General features: G+C 45.6%; 1 protein-coding gene across 5 annotated transcripts in view; it reads left to right on the plus strand.

Annotated features, from left to right (window-relative positions):
• The window catches only part of KCTD6 (potassium channel tetramerization domain containing 6), a 269,008-nt gene that overhangs the window by 110,998 nt on the left and 142,110 nt on the right, over positions 1 to 15,900 (plus strand). For all 5 annotated transcript variants that reach the window (XM_044078804.1, XM_044078805.1, XM_044078807.1 and 2 more), the window contains exon 2: positions 9,224 to 9,284. In XM_044078804.1, the coding sequence (XP_043934739.1) occupies positions 9,224 to 9,284 (61 nt within the window). The remainder of the gene's footprint in view (positions 1 to 9,223; positions 9,285 to 15,900) is intronic.

Here is a 15,900-nt window from a genome sequence, read left to right on the forward strand (position 1 = left end):
AATACTCACATTTAGATTTTTCTGTACATTTTCACAAACAGCATTTTATATTTTGGAAATCACTCATCCTAAGCATATAGCATCAGCAGCACTTTAAGCCAGACCTGGTGTTTCATGTGATGATGAGCATTTCCTGTCCATGTGCTTGTTTTTTCAGGTATTTACAGAGGTATAAAAAGTCATAACTATTTACTAACACTCAGTATCTCTTAAGCTGTACAGTTTAGTATCCGCGGCAGATTTTCCAGCACTCGCTAAGGATTTAGCTGGCACCATGTGGTATTCCGCAAGTCACATGATCTGAAGTAGTTAACTGCATTCTTTCTGCACATATGGGTATATGGATCCGAGCCGGCAAAACTTTTCAAGCATCAGCTCTGAGCTCCAAGCTCCTCCCTTACCTATATTACATCACTTCCTCCTGTCTAGCCCCAGATCTCGTTTGCATCGTGGTCTCTGAGCTCTAAGCAAGGTGGTAAGGTTTTTTGGTCTTATTAGTGTAGTTGGTTGTGAATACCTTTTCCTCCCTTCTTCGTGTTTGGTCGTCGTGTTAGTTGTAAAAAAATATATATATATAGTGTTTGTGTAGTACTGTTTTTGTAGTCTGGTTTCCCGCCTAGGCCCAATCCCTTGTTAAGTGTGTGTGTGTGGGCTGTTAGGGCTTTTACTGTTATCCACTATGGCTGAACAGCCTAAGGTTCTTTTTAAGAAATGCACAGAGTGTGGTTATAAGCTCTCACCAGCCGATGGCCACACTCTGTGTATTCTATGTTTAGGGGTCGCCCATCTGTCTGCATCCTGCGACATTTGTTCAGGCTTTAACCCTAGGGCACTGAAGGATCGTCAGGCTAAGCTTGTGGCTAAAGGTCTTCTACCAGCTTCTGCCCTGGAGTCTGCCTCAGTTTCATCTACCAGCTTCTGCCCTGGAGTCTGCCTCAGTTTCATCCCCAGCCAGTGACACTGTGCAGGCAGGGACTCAACCTCCCGCCCGGCCTGCCTACATCGGATTCATCCCAGAGAGGTAGGGACAGAAGAGAAAAGGAGAAGCACCACAAAGAGAGGGACAGGCCCAGAAAAACATCACCGGACAGGGAGTCCTTTTCCAACCCCTCTTCAAAAGCACGCAGGTCTTGTTCTCCTCGGCTCCGCTCTCCCAATTTCTCGCCGGAGCCGATGGAGCCATCGGAGCCAAGGCACTCCCCTCAGATCCGGCCCAGACCCGAGTTGGTCGCTTCCTCCAGGTCGACTCTGAGTGTCTCCGACCTAGATATGGACAGGCTGATGAGGAGGTTCATCCAGAACCAGATTCAGATGGGAGTCTTACCAGGGCCCTCTCCCATTGGAGAGGGTCCCTCTACAACTGTGTTCCACCCTATTGCTCCTTCCTCGATCCGACCTATCGCTTCGGGGTTGTCTGGTCAGAGACCTTTCGGAGCTGTTGGGTCGGCACCAATGGTTCTCGTTTCCTCGACGCCGGCCGTCACCTCGAGTTCCTCGGATCCGATCTGAGACTCTCGGAGCCGTGGTCGGGGAGTTGGACCCGAGGGTCGAGATCTTGCTCTTTCAGATCCCATCCTCGGTGCCCAGACTACCCTGCCATCGGCTCCGATCCCTGCTTCGGATCTGGGGAGAGCCTCATCCTTACGAGCTACGGAGGCGTGCTCTCCATCGGCATTCGGGGCAGTGGAAAGGGTTCTCCCCCTGGGGTTGAGGCCACAGCTCACCTACTCGGATCCTACCCAGACCCCTCTGATTTTGGATTCTGCTCCCATTACCCTGTCTCAGGGACAGCCCGTGCCAAAGCAACCCCAGGTTGTTCCCCTCAAGGTACCCCCGGAGGCTTAAGAATCCTCTTCAGAGAGTCCCACTGGAGAGGAACCTCGTAAGCGCAAGTGTAAGAGGAGGCACTTGGACTCCCCTGAGTCCATTACCACCGATACGGACTTGGATGAAGGAGAGGGTTCCCCCAGATCACCTACCGAGGACGTCTCGTTCGGAGACATTATGGAGATCCTCCACCAAAGAGGAGGTTGGTCAGCCCCAAAAACCTATGTGGATGAGTCCGTATTCCTGGAGGCCTTTGGCGCGGGCCCATCTACTTCCTGGGTCTCCCCTCCAGCGGACCCTTTGGTGGACCTCATCACCACTAGGACATGGAAGGATCCTGACACCGTAGAGCCTATACCCAAAAGGCCAGACAAAATTCTTTCCCCACCGTCAGACAGGCAGGCATGGTCCAAGGGAGCCTCGATAGACGCTTTGGTAGTTACAGCAGCCACAAAGAGTGAACTGGCACAGGAGAGTTCTCGGTTCATCCACCAGACAAGGAGTCCAGGTCGATGGATCGTTTCGGGAAGCGCATGGGCTCGTCAGCGACATTTTCTATCAGTGCGCTGAATTACTTGTCACATGTCATCCGACTGCAGCGAGACCTTATATCGGAACTAACTGAGTCGCCCCCGGAGTCTCTCTTGCAGCACGACAAGCAGTCCATTACTGTGAAGATGACTACACTGAAATCAGTGACTAATACCTCTATGCGTCTCCTCTCTCATGCTACGGAGGGAGCCGCTAGAGCTGCTGGTACAGGCGTTGCCTTGAGGCGACACGCCTGGATCAGGCTGTGTAAATTTGCGGAGTCCTTTAAGGCGTCTTTCATAAACGCCACTTTCGATGGATCATCCCTCTTTGAGAAGACTGTACGTGACACACTAACCCAGAGTGAGAAGGATGGAAAGACTTTGTCAGCCATCGGAATCCGCTCCTCTAACCCCCAGAAATCCTATTCCAGGAACCAAAAGGGACAAAAGAAGATGTGGTTCCAGAAATCACAGTTTTTTCGTGAAACTCAGGAATATTCATCCCCCAGAGTCAGAAGGGGACAAGACCGACGCCGTCCCAGAGGCAGAGGGGGTCCCAGAAACTTTGGGTCTAGGGAACCTTTTTCCGACAGACCTGCACAGCAACCCTGAGGGGTTTGCCTGGCTGCTCTACTCTGGAGGCAGTCTGGGGAAGATTTTCCTTACATCCAGCGGCATGGGAGTCCATTACTGCCGACCGTTGGGTGTTAAACATCATATCCAGAGGATATTCTATCCCCTTCATTTCATGTCCCATAACTCCCAACACGCCTTCTAGATGTTCCACCCGCTCACAGGGAGGCTGCAGCATTAGAGGTTTCGAAGCTGCTACAAAAACGAGCCATTGAGCCGGTCCCCCCAGATCAATCCAGATCAGGCATCTACTCCAGGTTCTTTTTAGTGCCAAAGAAGACGGGGGACCTCAGGCCCATTCTGGACCTGTCTATCCTCATCCTATCGGTAGAGAAACAAAAATTCCGGATGGTCACTCTACAGTCCATTCTACAGTTTCTGAGAGAATGCGACTGGATGTGCTCGTTAGACCTCCAGGACGCTTACTATCGCATCAAGGTCCACAGGGGCTCCAGGAGGTTTCTGCACTTCCGGCTAGGGGCCAGTCACTTTCAATTCAGAGCCCTACCCTTTGGTCTCACCGCAGCCTCCAGGGTGTTCATCAAGGTTATTGCGGTCATAGCGGCTCACCTGAGACTTCAGGGCATTCGGGTATTCCCCTACCTAGATGACTGGCTCTTCACTGCATCCACCAAACGTCTCTTGTGTCAGGCCCTACACTACTTCCTCGGTCTGGCTCACAAGTTAGGCATCACGATCAACCTCAAAGTCCCACCTGACTCCGATTCAGATCATAGACTTCATCGGGGCACGGTTGGATTCGATTCAGTCAAAGATTTTTCTCACCCCGGAAAGGATAGAAAATCTCAGACTGCATGTATCAGCGATCTTGGATCACTCTGTAGTCACAGCAGCCGATGTTCTCAGGGCCCTGGGTTCGATGGCAGCCTCAATCTCTATCCTCCCTCTTGCACGTCTTCACATGAGAGTCCTTCAGTGAAATCTTAGCAGTTCAGTGGTCCTAGCTAGACCTCCCGATGAGTTTCCACATTCGAGTCAACCAGACATGCAGAAGATCACTCCAGTGGTGGCGTCAATCAGCGGACATTTTTGCGGGGCGCAGCTTTCTAGCCCCTCTGGCTCAAGCCACGGTGACCATGGACGCCTCCCAGCTCGGGTGGGGGGGCACTTCCTGGGAAGAACAGTCCAAGGCACGTGGTCCCTTCCAGAGACCAAGCTACACATCAGTGTCCTGGAGATGAGGGCAGTGGTTTTAGCGTTGAGAGCCTTCCACCCTGTCCTACCTCCGGGGACGGTAGCCATTCAATCAGACAACATGTCTGTAGTCTGGTATATAAACAAACAGGGAGGGACCCGATCCCTACCCCCTTTGTCGCCAGGCCATGAGGGTTTGGGAGTGGGCCATATCCACCAGCCCGTTTCTCATAGCAATGCATATCCCAGGACAATCCAACATTCTAGCGGACAGTCTCAGCAGGGCAATCCTTCTGCCTTACGAGTGGTCTCTGAAACGGTCAGTGGCGGAGAAAATCTTCCTTGTTTTTGGGGTCAGCCTTGCTGCGATCTCTTCGCATCTCCTTCCAACACGAAGTGCAGCAACGTCTTCGCTCTGATCCCCCCCTCTGGGGGATGTCCCCAGGGACGCTCTAGTCCATGCTTGGCCTCCCGGGCTACTGTATGCTTATCCTCTGTTACCTCTTATTCCAAAGTATCCTTCAGATTGCTTGCCGGCTGCAGTGCAAAGTCATTCTCATAGCTCCCTTCTGGCCTTGCCAAGTGTGGTTTCCCTTCCTATGTTCTCACCTGTTGGCTCCTCCATGGATTCTAGATCCATGTCCGGATCGAATTTCTCACCCGTTGGGCATGCCCTTGCCCAACCTGGACAGTCTCAAGCTGACTGCGTGGCTGCTCCAGTTCCCATGATCATCAGGACTCCTGGACTTTCGTCCCCTGTTAAGAACATTCTGGTAGCTTCTCTTAAAGCATCCACTAGGAAACTCTACAATAGCAAGTGGAGACGTTTTTGCATTTGGGCCTCTCAACGCAATCAGAACCAGTTTACAGCCCCCGTTCCGGTCATACTGGATTTTTTGGCTGATCTTTTTCTATCGGGCGAAAGTGCTTCCACCATCAAGGTTCAACTGGCTGCCATTTCTAATTTTCATGTAGGTGAAAATAAGGTTGCTCTGGCTTCTGCCAAACTGTGTAAAGCTTTCCTGAAGGGCAGTTTTTTATTGCGACCACCAGTTAAAGAAACAGTGCCCCCCTGGGATCTGACTTTTTAGTCCTTCAAGCTTTGACCTCCCCCTTTCGAGCCAGCTGGTTCAGTTCCGATGAAGTTTTTGTCGTGGAAGACAGCATTCTTGGTTGCCATCACTTCAGCTAAAAGAGTTTCAAAGTTGCAGGCCTTATCCTCCTTGCCCCCCGATTTGGTTTTCCACAAGGATAGGGTTTCGCTGCGTACAAACCCTTCTTTTCTTCCCAAGGTGTCCTCAGCAGCCAATATTGATCAGTCTATAAATTTGCCAGTCTTCCCAAATTTCCAAAATAGAGGTGAATGTAAGCTTCATTTATTGGATGCCCATAGATAGCTATGTTTTTACCTCCATAGGACTAAACCCTTCCGGAAGTCGGAACAATTTGTCTCTTTTTTTCTAAACCATTTGTGGGCAAAGCAGTTTTGAAAGTGTCCTTAGCAAGGTGGATCACTCTTTGTATTGCACAAGTTTATAAGGACAAAGGTTTATCTCCTCCTGGTGTATTGAAGGCTCATTCCACTAGGGCATTGGCCACTTCTGCAGCTTTCTGGTCAAGAGTTCCGTTAGACTATATCTGTGCGGCAGCGACTTGGGCCAATTCGCACACATTCATCTCTTATTATAAATTGGATCTCATTTCTAGAGGGAGAGCATCCTTTGGCTCTGCGGTGCTCAGAAGTATCCTTCCATAAGGGTCTCCCAGGAATACTAGTAGCTGGGGACTCTGTCCCATATGTGCAGAAAGAATGAAGTTAACTACTTCAGATATAGAAGTTATGTACTTACCATAACGTTCCATCTGAGTAGTTAGACTTCATTCTTCTGCACCTTCCCTCCCTCCATCCCCCTCACTCTTTAGGTTTGTCCTGTTTAGGATTGTGGTTATGTTGCCATTTAGTGACAGCAAACTTGATCTGTGGCTAGATAGGAGAAAGTGATGTAATATAGGTAAGGGAGGAGCTTGGAGCTCGGAACTGATGCTTTGCCGGCTCGGATCCGAATCGGATCCGTATACCCATATGTGCAGAAGAATGAAGTCTAACTACTCAGATGGAACATTCTGGTAAGTATATAACTTCTATTTTCTGTCAGTACTAATATAAATATGGAGGCAATACATTTTTCATGATTAGGCATTTGGCAGTATTTCTAGTGTAGTGCATTATGCATGGACGGCAATGGTGTACTTTTCTGTCTCCCACCCCAAATGTTTACATTTTGTTCCTCGGGAAAACGTACCTTATGAGGTTATGAAAATATAAATGAAAACAATCCTAATATGTGGCAAACAGTTGTCTTCATTGTATTACATCCTAGATCAAAGGTCTTCATGTCATTTTGTTTCCTACGCCAAAACCTTTTGCATGTTAACCACCATTAATTGCAGAATCATTTGTTTATGGAACACTGCTCTAAACGGTGTCGTAATGTCATAAGGAGCTATGGATATCACTGGAAGTGGGCCAGATAAGTGCCATGGGTGCTAGACTGTAGCTTTTTCCACCACTTTGGGGCAGTGGTCTTCTGGATTCCTAAGGGGGTGCCCCTAGCAGTACTACTTTATTGTCAGTACCCTTTGGTTGGTGATTGGCCCACAGCTCAAGAAGTTGGCTTGTGTGTGCTGCCCAGGGCTGATCTGGCTGGTTGGCCTGAATTTTGCATTCACTCCTGCCATTCAGGTGAGATGCATTGTATGGGCTGCTGCCCAGTGTTGTACCCATGAATGGGGGTTTTCATTAAAGTTAGATATAGCATTCATTCTCACCTTATTTCTTGTATGATGAAGTCTCTGCTTGAGGGGTTGAAATTCTTTCGTCCACACACCTTCCCAGCCATTTTCAAGTGGGTACTGCCCTTTAAGTAAGATGTTGTATACCTTTGTACCATTTGATTCCATTTGCAATCCTGGCTGTACTTGTAGGGTTTTGTTTTGCAAGACTGTGGTTGCTGGAGACAGAGTGAGCTGTCAGGCATGAGGGATGATCAAGCCTATGAATTTGGTTAATTTTTTCATTGCATGTGACATTACTGGCCTGTATAGGAACTCCTGAAAATTATGCTGATTTCTCATTGATGGAATCCAGACTGGTTAATCCCTTCACCAATGAAGATCCTAATTTGTAGATCAACTGATAAGGGAAAAATTATATTTATTTGGACCAGTGAAGTATATGGCTACATTGTCTTTGTCCCAAGCATGGGGGTTTCATTAGAAATGTGGTTGCTGACACTGTCATTACTGATGCTAGCTAAAAATAAATAAACGCATAACCTGTGAATGCAGCCTACATTGCCATTGGTGTTCTATGATAGCTTTTTACTAGACTAAGAAACCTGAAGATTTAGGTTTGGACCATGCAAATCCATTTCAAACTATGCTTTATGTTCTGTGCCAGTTGAGTGAACTTCAGTGCTGTATATGCAGTCACATTCCAAAATGCCATTTAAATGTATACAATATTTAATGTAATATTCTTGGGCATACTCCCCATTGTTGTGCGTTTGTTTTGTATTGTTTTCATTATGTCACTTTGCTTCTGGAGTTTGGTCAGTCTGAGTAAAAGATGTTTGCAGTTTGATCCTGTAGGTCCCCATACACTGCAAAACAAAATGCAATGCAAACAAAACTCAAAAGAATTGCAAAACTCACTGTTGCATGTTATAGCATTTTTTTTGCAGGAGGGCTGCTGACAGTACCATAGGGTGCTGCTCTGAGCTACTATAATTTTGGACTTTGTATATATTCCCCTACATTTTAATTTCTGCACTTCTGAAAATGGTCCTCTGTACATTTCTTTTTTGACCTCATTGTCTGCAGACTGTCTGGCTGATCACTGTGTCTCCACCCACTTGTGTAACTAGATGAGAGGTGATTGAGGCCAGCTGTCATCTAGGCAGTAGGTAAGAGATTTTTTGATTTGTTCTCAACTGCTCTCCTGCATATGCCTGCAAGGTCCAAAGGGGTGGGCTTGTGGAGTGTAGTTGATGCCAAAGATAAACCTTATCTTGTATGGAAACATTGGTGCTGATACTTTTTTAGAAAAGGTAGTAGAATATTCCAGAAAACTTGCATCTTTTTCAGAGTAGCTTTTGTATCCGATTCTCATGTTATAAGTTCTCCTTCTGCTTTAGGCATCTGTACTTGACACCACATTACAAAAATTCTAACCAGCGTGTCATCCTGACTGTTGTATCCCAATAAAAAAGTGGTCGCACTTGCACATTTCCCCTAATTGTTCACGCCCCAGAATAAAATTTGCGGCAGTTGCATGGCATTAATAGCTGTTTTCTGTACTCTGTCTTGTCACAACTGAGGGTTTTATTTGTTTTTTTCCCCCTTTCTTACTTGAGACTTCACTTTACCCAGTATTCCTAACACTTCGGGTTAAGTTTTGATTTTAAGTATTCAAGGCAGCTACCCTGCTCCTGTAACAGTGAAACAGGCCTCACAGATAAAGGAAAATGATTATAGTACAGTTGATTTATTTTGAATATAGATCAAAACTTGTTGCATTGTTTTAACCAAGAGCTGTACATATTCAGTTTTGTTTTTATTTTTAACTGGTTAAGTCCTCTGGGCATGTGCGCCTGTTTTTGGGGGTGATCCACTAGCACTGCCGCTTTTACTGTCACACAATAGTTAAAAGAAGTTTGAAGGCCTCGAACTTGGGATACAGGATGAAACTCCTTAGCAGAGGGTATCCTCTGAAAATAATATATTTATGACAATTATTGCCCTAAAGTCAAAGTAAGCCATTTTTTTTAGCAGGAGCATGGCTGCAACATTTTAATTATAATTTCATAGGAAGCTGCTATGTACATGTACTGGAATATTTCTGTTTTATTTATATGAGCAAAATAGACATAAGCATATCCTTTTGTTATGAAACTCATTTCAAAGCTATACAGAAAGTCAGGCTTGTTAAGAAACCTTTTCATTTTCTCAGTTTCATGAGAACAAAGAGGATCTGAAGCCAGCTTCTACCAACAGCCTTTCTTTTGTACTTGCAGGTCCCAGAGGAAATTAATCCAAGGACCCGAACAGATGGATAATGGAGACTGGGGATATATGGTAAGCCTTCAAGTATGTAAAATGTATTAGGGCAGCGGGATTACAGCACCACCCTTCTCACACACACACACACACACATGCCGTGCGCAGTTGTGTTTTTTTTTTTTTTTTTTTTTTTTTTTGAAGATGCATAGTTAAGTTATATCACTTTGTAGCTACTGTTAATGTAGTAACTTAAATTGTGAGTATCACATGATGCATAATTGGCAAAATAAAATAAGAAATAGAAAAAATGTTTTCACGTGACTTCATTTGTGGGTAATATGTATTTCTCATGGGAGCCATGAATGTTTATGTACATGAATGATAGTTGTTGTATCTTTCGGCTTTTCCCGGTTAGGGGTCGGCACAGCGGAACTCCGGTCCGCTAATGATTGGCAGCAGATTTTTATGTACCGAGTTGCCAGCCCTGACGTACAACCTTCATCGAAGGTATGCCCATTCAATCATGTCTCCACACAGAAGACGAGAATCGAACAGACATCTTGCTGTGAGGCGACAAGTGATTTGGTTATTTGCTGAATGCTTAGTAACTATTCAGTTTAACTTAACCCAATCACCTTTTTTTTTTTTCTTTGTGAGCGTCTTTCAGTTTTGTGATATTTTGTTATGTTGGACTGGTTGTAGCTACTTTATAATGTTATGACAAGCTGGATCACAAGTACTGTATTTCTTTTCAAGATGGTATAAACTTTAAACTGAATTTTTTCAGCAGAAGAGTGTGGCATTTCAAATTAGCGGTAGAATTTACAAAACTAATACAAGGTAAGGTTCAAGACATTGCATTTATTTGCTTTTAGTTAGTGTTTGCGTTTCAGACTGTAAGATGCTTTCTTGTTAGACCTGTGATTAAGTACACTAAGAGAACAGTTCCACGAAGTAACAAGTCTGTTTGGAATTTCAGTTTTACTGAAAACAAGGTATCTGATGTCTTTTCCATCAGGCTTCAACTTGTGGGTCACCAAATCCGACTCTGATCTGAAGCCATCCTTCTTTAGTCTTCAGCCTCGGAACCCTGCTTCCTCTACCTGTAGTAGACTGCTGTCCCTGTTCTCTTCAGGTTTTGTTTGCTGCTTTTGAGAGTGCATTGTGGTGTATGAGCTGTGCTCAGTTTATTCTCTGTTTGCTGCTTTTTGATATTGTTACGTTACCCTAGTAGAAGTGTCATGTAGTGTTTAGTGGGCGTTTTCTGCTTGGTCTTGAAGTAGTTAGTGTGTTTCCCTTTCACAGCGTTCCCGCCCTTCTACATTTTTTATAGTGTGTGTTTAGTGTGTTTATATCCTTGATAGCTAAGGTTTTAGGTTCCTAGTAGCTAGGTGTTTACATGTTTTTAAGTGTCTTGAGTTAGCGTTGTTGGCACTATATTGTTATTCTTTGTTCTAGGATGGAGAAGGATGAAGGTTTTAAGACGTGTGGCTTGCAAGCACAAGTTGCCCCCACAAGATGCCTGTGACCACTGCGTCTATTGCTTGGGAGTGAACCACTTGGATCCAGATTTTTCTGCCTGTGCTGCCTTTGTGACCTGGGCTCTTAATGAATGCTGAGCTACGTTGCTCATCAAAGAGCTGCTTCTGCTGGCTGTGGCTCTTCTTCCTTGCTTACTCCAAGCAAGAAGCCTGAGAAGAGGGAAAGTGGTCCTGCAACAAGGACTCGAAGTCCTGATCAAGAATAGAGAGGACTGCAAGTGGTCTGTTTTTTCAGCTGTTGATCAACTGAAGCTGAAGGTTCACAGAACTTTGGGACCTCTGGTGACAATTCAGTAAAGTCTTCTGACCTTAACATCCCCAGTCCATTCTTGGACAATGATTCCTCTTAGATGGGTAGGCTACATACTCCTTTTTCTCCAGTTGTGCCTTCAGAGCTTTTCCTGGAATCTTCTCCCTCTCTACTGTGGATCCAAGCTTCTCCATTTCGGATCAGGTCATCGTATCCTACCCCCGAAAAAGAGGGCTTCCAAACCTCAGTTGCTAGCCTCCTCTGTTCGGTCCACCCGATCAGTTGGGAGCATGAAGCTGTCAGACTTGAGTAGCTGATATGCTTCTCTTTGCAGTCCCCGATACAGTTAGGGATTCCTTCAGTCTCCTTAGTGTCATTGCCTGAGGTTCTAGCTTGTACTGTTGCTTTTCCTCCCTGGTCTGTTCAGGTCTAAGGTTCGTGGCTCCGGCTGTGGTTCTGATGGCCTGGCTGCTTCAGGCATCAACTCCTTCCTTGACGTTCGCAATTCTGGTTTGGTCAGACCTCCGCATTCCTCGTATGGCTGCGGCACATGATAGTTTTGGAATTATCTAGAACTTGGAGCAGGTCAGTTCAGCATCTGATACTGGTGTCTCACTCTTATCTGAAGAGTGCTGGATCCATTTGTCTGACTTTGACCTCTGCTTTTGATGCTGTGGAGAGGATTTTCTCTTGCTGAGAGTGAGAAGGATGGTCAGGAGCGATTTTGGACCATTCCCCTTCCCCCGCGTCTGGGCCTATCAACTGGCTCCAGGACAACCCATGCTTTCTGGTCTCCAGGTGTCCCTATTTTCAGGTTCCTCTGTCCCTTCAAGGTCTGCACTGGACACCCTGGTTGGGGAGGGTCACATTAAGAGTCCTTGCAGGAGGAGGCACGTGCATTCCCTAGATGAATTCCCCACTGAGGATACTGACCTTGATGAAGGAGAGAGCTCCCCCAGATCTTCCTGCAACAATTACTCCTTTGGCAATAATTTGGAATTGTTGAGATGGTTTGGGTGATGGACCACAGATGCAGCTTCCCCGAGTGTGTCTGTGTTTCTGGAGGCCTTTGAAACTGGCTCATCCACATCCTGGATAGTCGCCCCTCCAGAAGCACTTAGTCGACATGGTGCCTTGGAGGGCTTGGTGGAACCCGATATGGTGGAACGAATCCCCAAGAAATCAGACAGGTTTGTGGCCCCACCTTAGGACAGACCACATTGGACTAAGGATCCAGCAGTTGAAATGATCGTTGTAGCAGCTGTCACAAAAAAAAGGTTATCTCAGAAGAGAGTTCTGACCATCCGGCCAGCAGAAAGTCTTGGGAGGTGGACTGCTTGGGAAAGCACTCCTCTGCCTCAGTGACTTTTGGGTTGTGTGCACATGTGGGACACCTTGCAAGGCAGGCACCAGCATAACCATGCTACAGCATGCCTGGATGCATTTGTGAAACTTTACAAACTGGTTTAAGGCATTCTTTGTTAGTGCTGTGGTCAGTTCTTCCCTGTTTAGCCCAAAGATGAAAGACATGTTAACCAGGAGTGAGCAGGATGGAAAGACTGTCTGCCATAGGAGTGCATTTCGCCACTCCACAAAGATCCTTCTCCAAGGAATAGAAATGGAGTAAGTATATATATTTTTTGTAAATTGCAGCAACCTTTACAAGACACTCCTGGGGAAAGTTCCCTTCACAGCAGTTTTGGGGAGGTTAACCATAACAGATGCTCAAGACTAATTACTCCATTTGTGTTTGTCCTTGAGAGTTTTAGTGAGTCATAAAAAGTCCAGCCTGGAACCAGTACAAGTTTTGGAATTTACAAGCCTCCATTTTGATTGAGTCTCTCGGCCAAACTTCCTTTGTCCTAGTTAACTGCTCTTCACCGGAAGGCATCCCACTGGCTTTAGGACCACAAACTTTTGACTTTTACATTTTTATGGCTCTTTGGGCACATGGCAGCTTCCATCTGTCTAGTTCCTTTGGCAAAATTCCATTTGAAGGTCTTACAATGTATTGTGGCAGCTGAGTGGTCTTACTTACTCCTCCCATGGATTTTCCAGTTGTTCTGATGAACATTTGTTACCACCACATTCACTGGTGCTTGAATTTACCTTTGGTCATAACAGGGTGACTATTCTTCCCCAGCCCCAGGCTAAAGTCACTACTTATGCTTCCCTTCTGGGGTGGGGGAGCATTTCGAAGGGAAGACATTCCAACAGAGCTGGTCGGCTTTCAGGGTCAAACTTTGCGTCATTGTTTCGGAGATGAGAGTAGTCCTCCTAGCATTGCAGACATTTCACCTGAGTCACCTTCCCCCAGATCTGATCGTCCATCCTGCAGGGATTTCTCTCCCCAACCTCTGGTCCCTTAGATTGTCCACATGTTTTTTCCAATTCTAGTGATGGTCAGGAATTCCAAGCGCCCTGACAGAGTTATACATTTTCTTTCCTCATCCCAGAAGCCTTCCAACCAGAAAGTATATGTTTGTAAGTGGAAACTTTTCATCACTTGAGCTTAGTTTAGATCCATTTTCAGCTCCATTAGATGTCATTTTGACCTCTTTCACGTTGGGTTGCGTTATTCTACCACTAAGGTACAGTTTGCTACCATTTCCAGTTTCCATATGGTCAGGGATAATGCATATTTTACTGCTCTTAAGCTGTCTAAAGCCTTCCCGAGGGGTACTTTTTTGTTGTGGACACCTATTCAAGATCTAGTACCTCTGTGGTTACCCCCTGTTGATGCTTCAAGTTTGAAGTGTTGTCTTGGAAGACCATCTTTCTGGTTGCTGTAACCTCCACCAGAAAGATATCTGAGCTGCGTGCATTATCCTCCATTCCTCCTTACTGGATTTTTCATAAGGAAAGAGATACTCTTAGGACAAATCTTTTTTTTTTTTTTTTTTTGTCCAAGGTCGCACAGGAGTGTATGATGAACCTCCCTATTCACTTGCCAGTCTTCTTTCCAAATTTCATTAACAAGGAAGTGTATTTATTGTTTGGAAATCCATTGACAACTCAGATTTTATTAGAACAGAACTAAAGGTTTTAGGAAAGCAGACCAGTTCTTTATCTCCTTTTTATGGGTCATGCTGGGAAAGGCTGAAGTTAAAGCTACCCTATCCAAACAGCTCTCCGATTTTATCTGTTTTGTATATTTCTTGAGAGGAATGTCTTTACCTGCTAAGCCTAGAGGCCATACTAGAGCATTTGCAGCAGTAACTGCTTTTTTTTTCTCTCGCAGGCTGCTGTTTGTGATATTTGTGCTCCCTGCTACTTGGTCCAGTGCTCATACCTTTGTTTCCAGTTACAAGCTAGGTGTTCAGCAAAGGTATAGGGCCACTTTGGTTCCACCTTTTTGTGGAATGTTCTCTCCTAATGGCCTCCCTGGAGTTGTACCTGGCTGGGGACTCTGTCCCACAGGTTGAAGCAGATGGAAAAGGCAACATTGGATGTGAAAGTTATGTACGTGACAACACGGAGACATCATTAAGTTTTTTTTTCTCCATTTGTTTGGTGGATTGGTGAGTGTCTCTGACTGGTCAGACGGTTGGGATAATGAGTCACCCTGCTTGGGGCCTTGGCTGTTGCTCTTGTCCATCATTATGTAGTAGTGAATTTTCTCTGTTGCTGGGGGAATGGTCAGGGGCAAACTCATTTTGAGGAGAATAGGGTTAGAGCAGTGTGTTGTGGGGAGAGGAGGTGAAGCTCCAGGGCTGAAAACTCTTTAAAAAAAAAAAAAAAAAATGCTGGCTTTGGATCCGATAACCCACAGGTTTAACCTGATGGAAGAAGACAGTACTGATCTATCATTGTAGTAAGTAGATAACTCATTTCATCTTAAAAATTGGCACCATTTATCTGATAGTTAAATATTTATTATACGTGCACTTTGTTGAATTGCTAACCTAAATTTTACTATTCACTTTGTGTAAGAATCAAGTAGTATTTTTCCTCACTTCCACATGAGTAAGGAAGAGTGTCTTTCTGGACTGATTCCCGATTGCTGTTGGACTCTACCCAATGACTAACAATCCTTGGGCTACTTCAAGGGCAGGGCAAGCACATATTCTCAAAGTGCTATGAATGGAAAGCTTCACAGAGAGGAAGCAGCAACAGTGTGGCCCATGGACATAACGATCTTCCTGTTGCCTTTCTACTTCTTTACACCCCCAAGACATATCATGCACAGTGATTGAGAGCAGTGTAGGATCATAGGAAGTTACTAGGCTATTGGCCCTGAGGCCCTTATAAGCCTAGCCAAGAGTTTAGCCCATGTATAGATCAGCACCCGATGCCCCTGTCCAGCAGGGACACAGGTGAAATCCCAGGGATGTATTTTCTATTTTCCATCCAGATGTTCGTCGTGTTTCACTGTTGCAGTCATCACATTTGGATTATCTGCTTGCAGTAGCCCTCAGTCGGCCTGATTATCAAAGTCTTGGGTCCTTCGTCGTTTGCTGTGTCATCTTCCATGACGTCAGGTAGTCAGGGGTATAAAGCATGCAGCTGACACCATTACATCAGTCTTTCTTGCCGTGTGGTGTCCGAAGCAGAAGCAGTTCGCAAGTGCCGGTCGGCCGACTCCTGAAATTTTCGTTTTCATGTTTCAGAACTGAAGTCTTCAACTAAGCTAAGTACCCCGTTGGGGAAACTTTTTCTTGCTCTAAACCGATGTCAGTAAAGTTAATAATTGTATTTCTTACGGAAATCAAATACCTCCTAAAGATTTTAATTCGTACTGAATTCCTTGATTAGGCCCTGACCACGACATACCTTGCTGTCAGATGTCCTTCAAGGATGCATCTGCAGTCATAACATATGGGTTGTCCTGCCTCCGGCAGCCCTTCGGTCGGCCGGATTCCAAAGTCTGGGTCTGGCCTCGGCTGATGTCGCACTTTCC

This window comes from Protopterus annectens, chromosome 7.part1 (genome assembly GCF_019279795.1).
Source record: "Protopterus annectens isolate FY-2018-M chromosome 7.part1, PAN1.0, whole genome shotgun sequence".
NCBI classification, from domain to species: Eukaryota; Metazoa; Chordata; order Ceratodontiformes; family Protopteridae; genus Protopterus; species Protopterus annectens.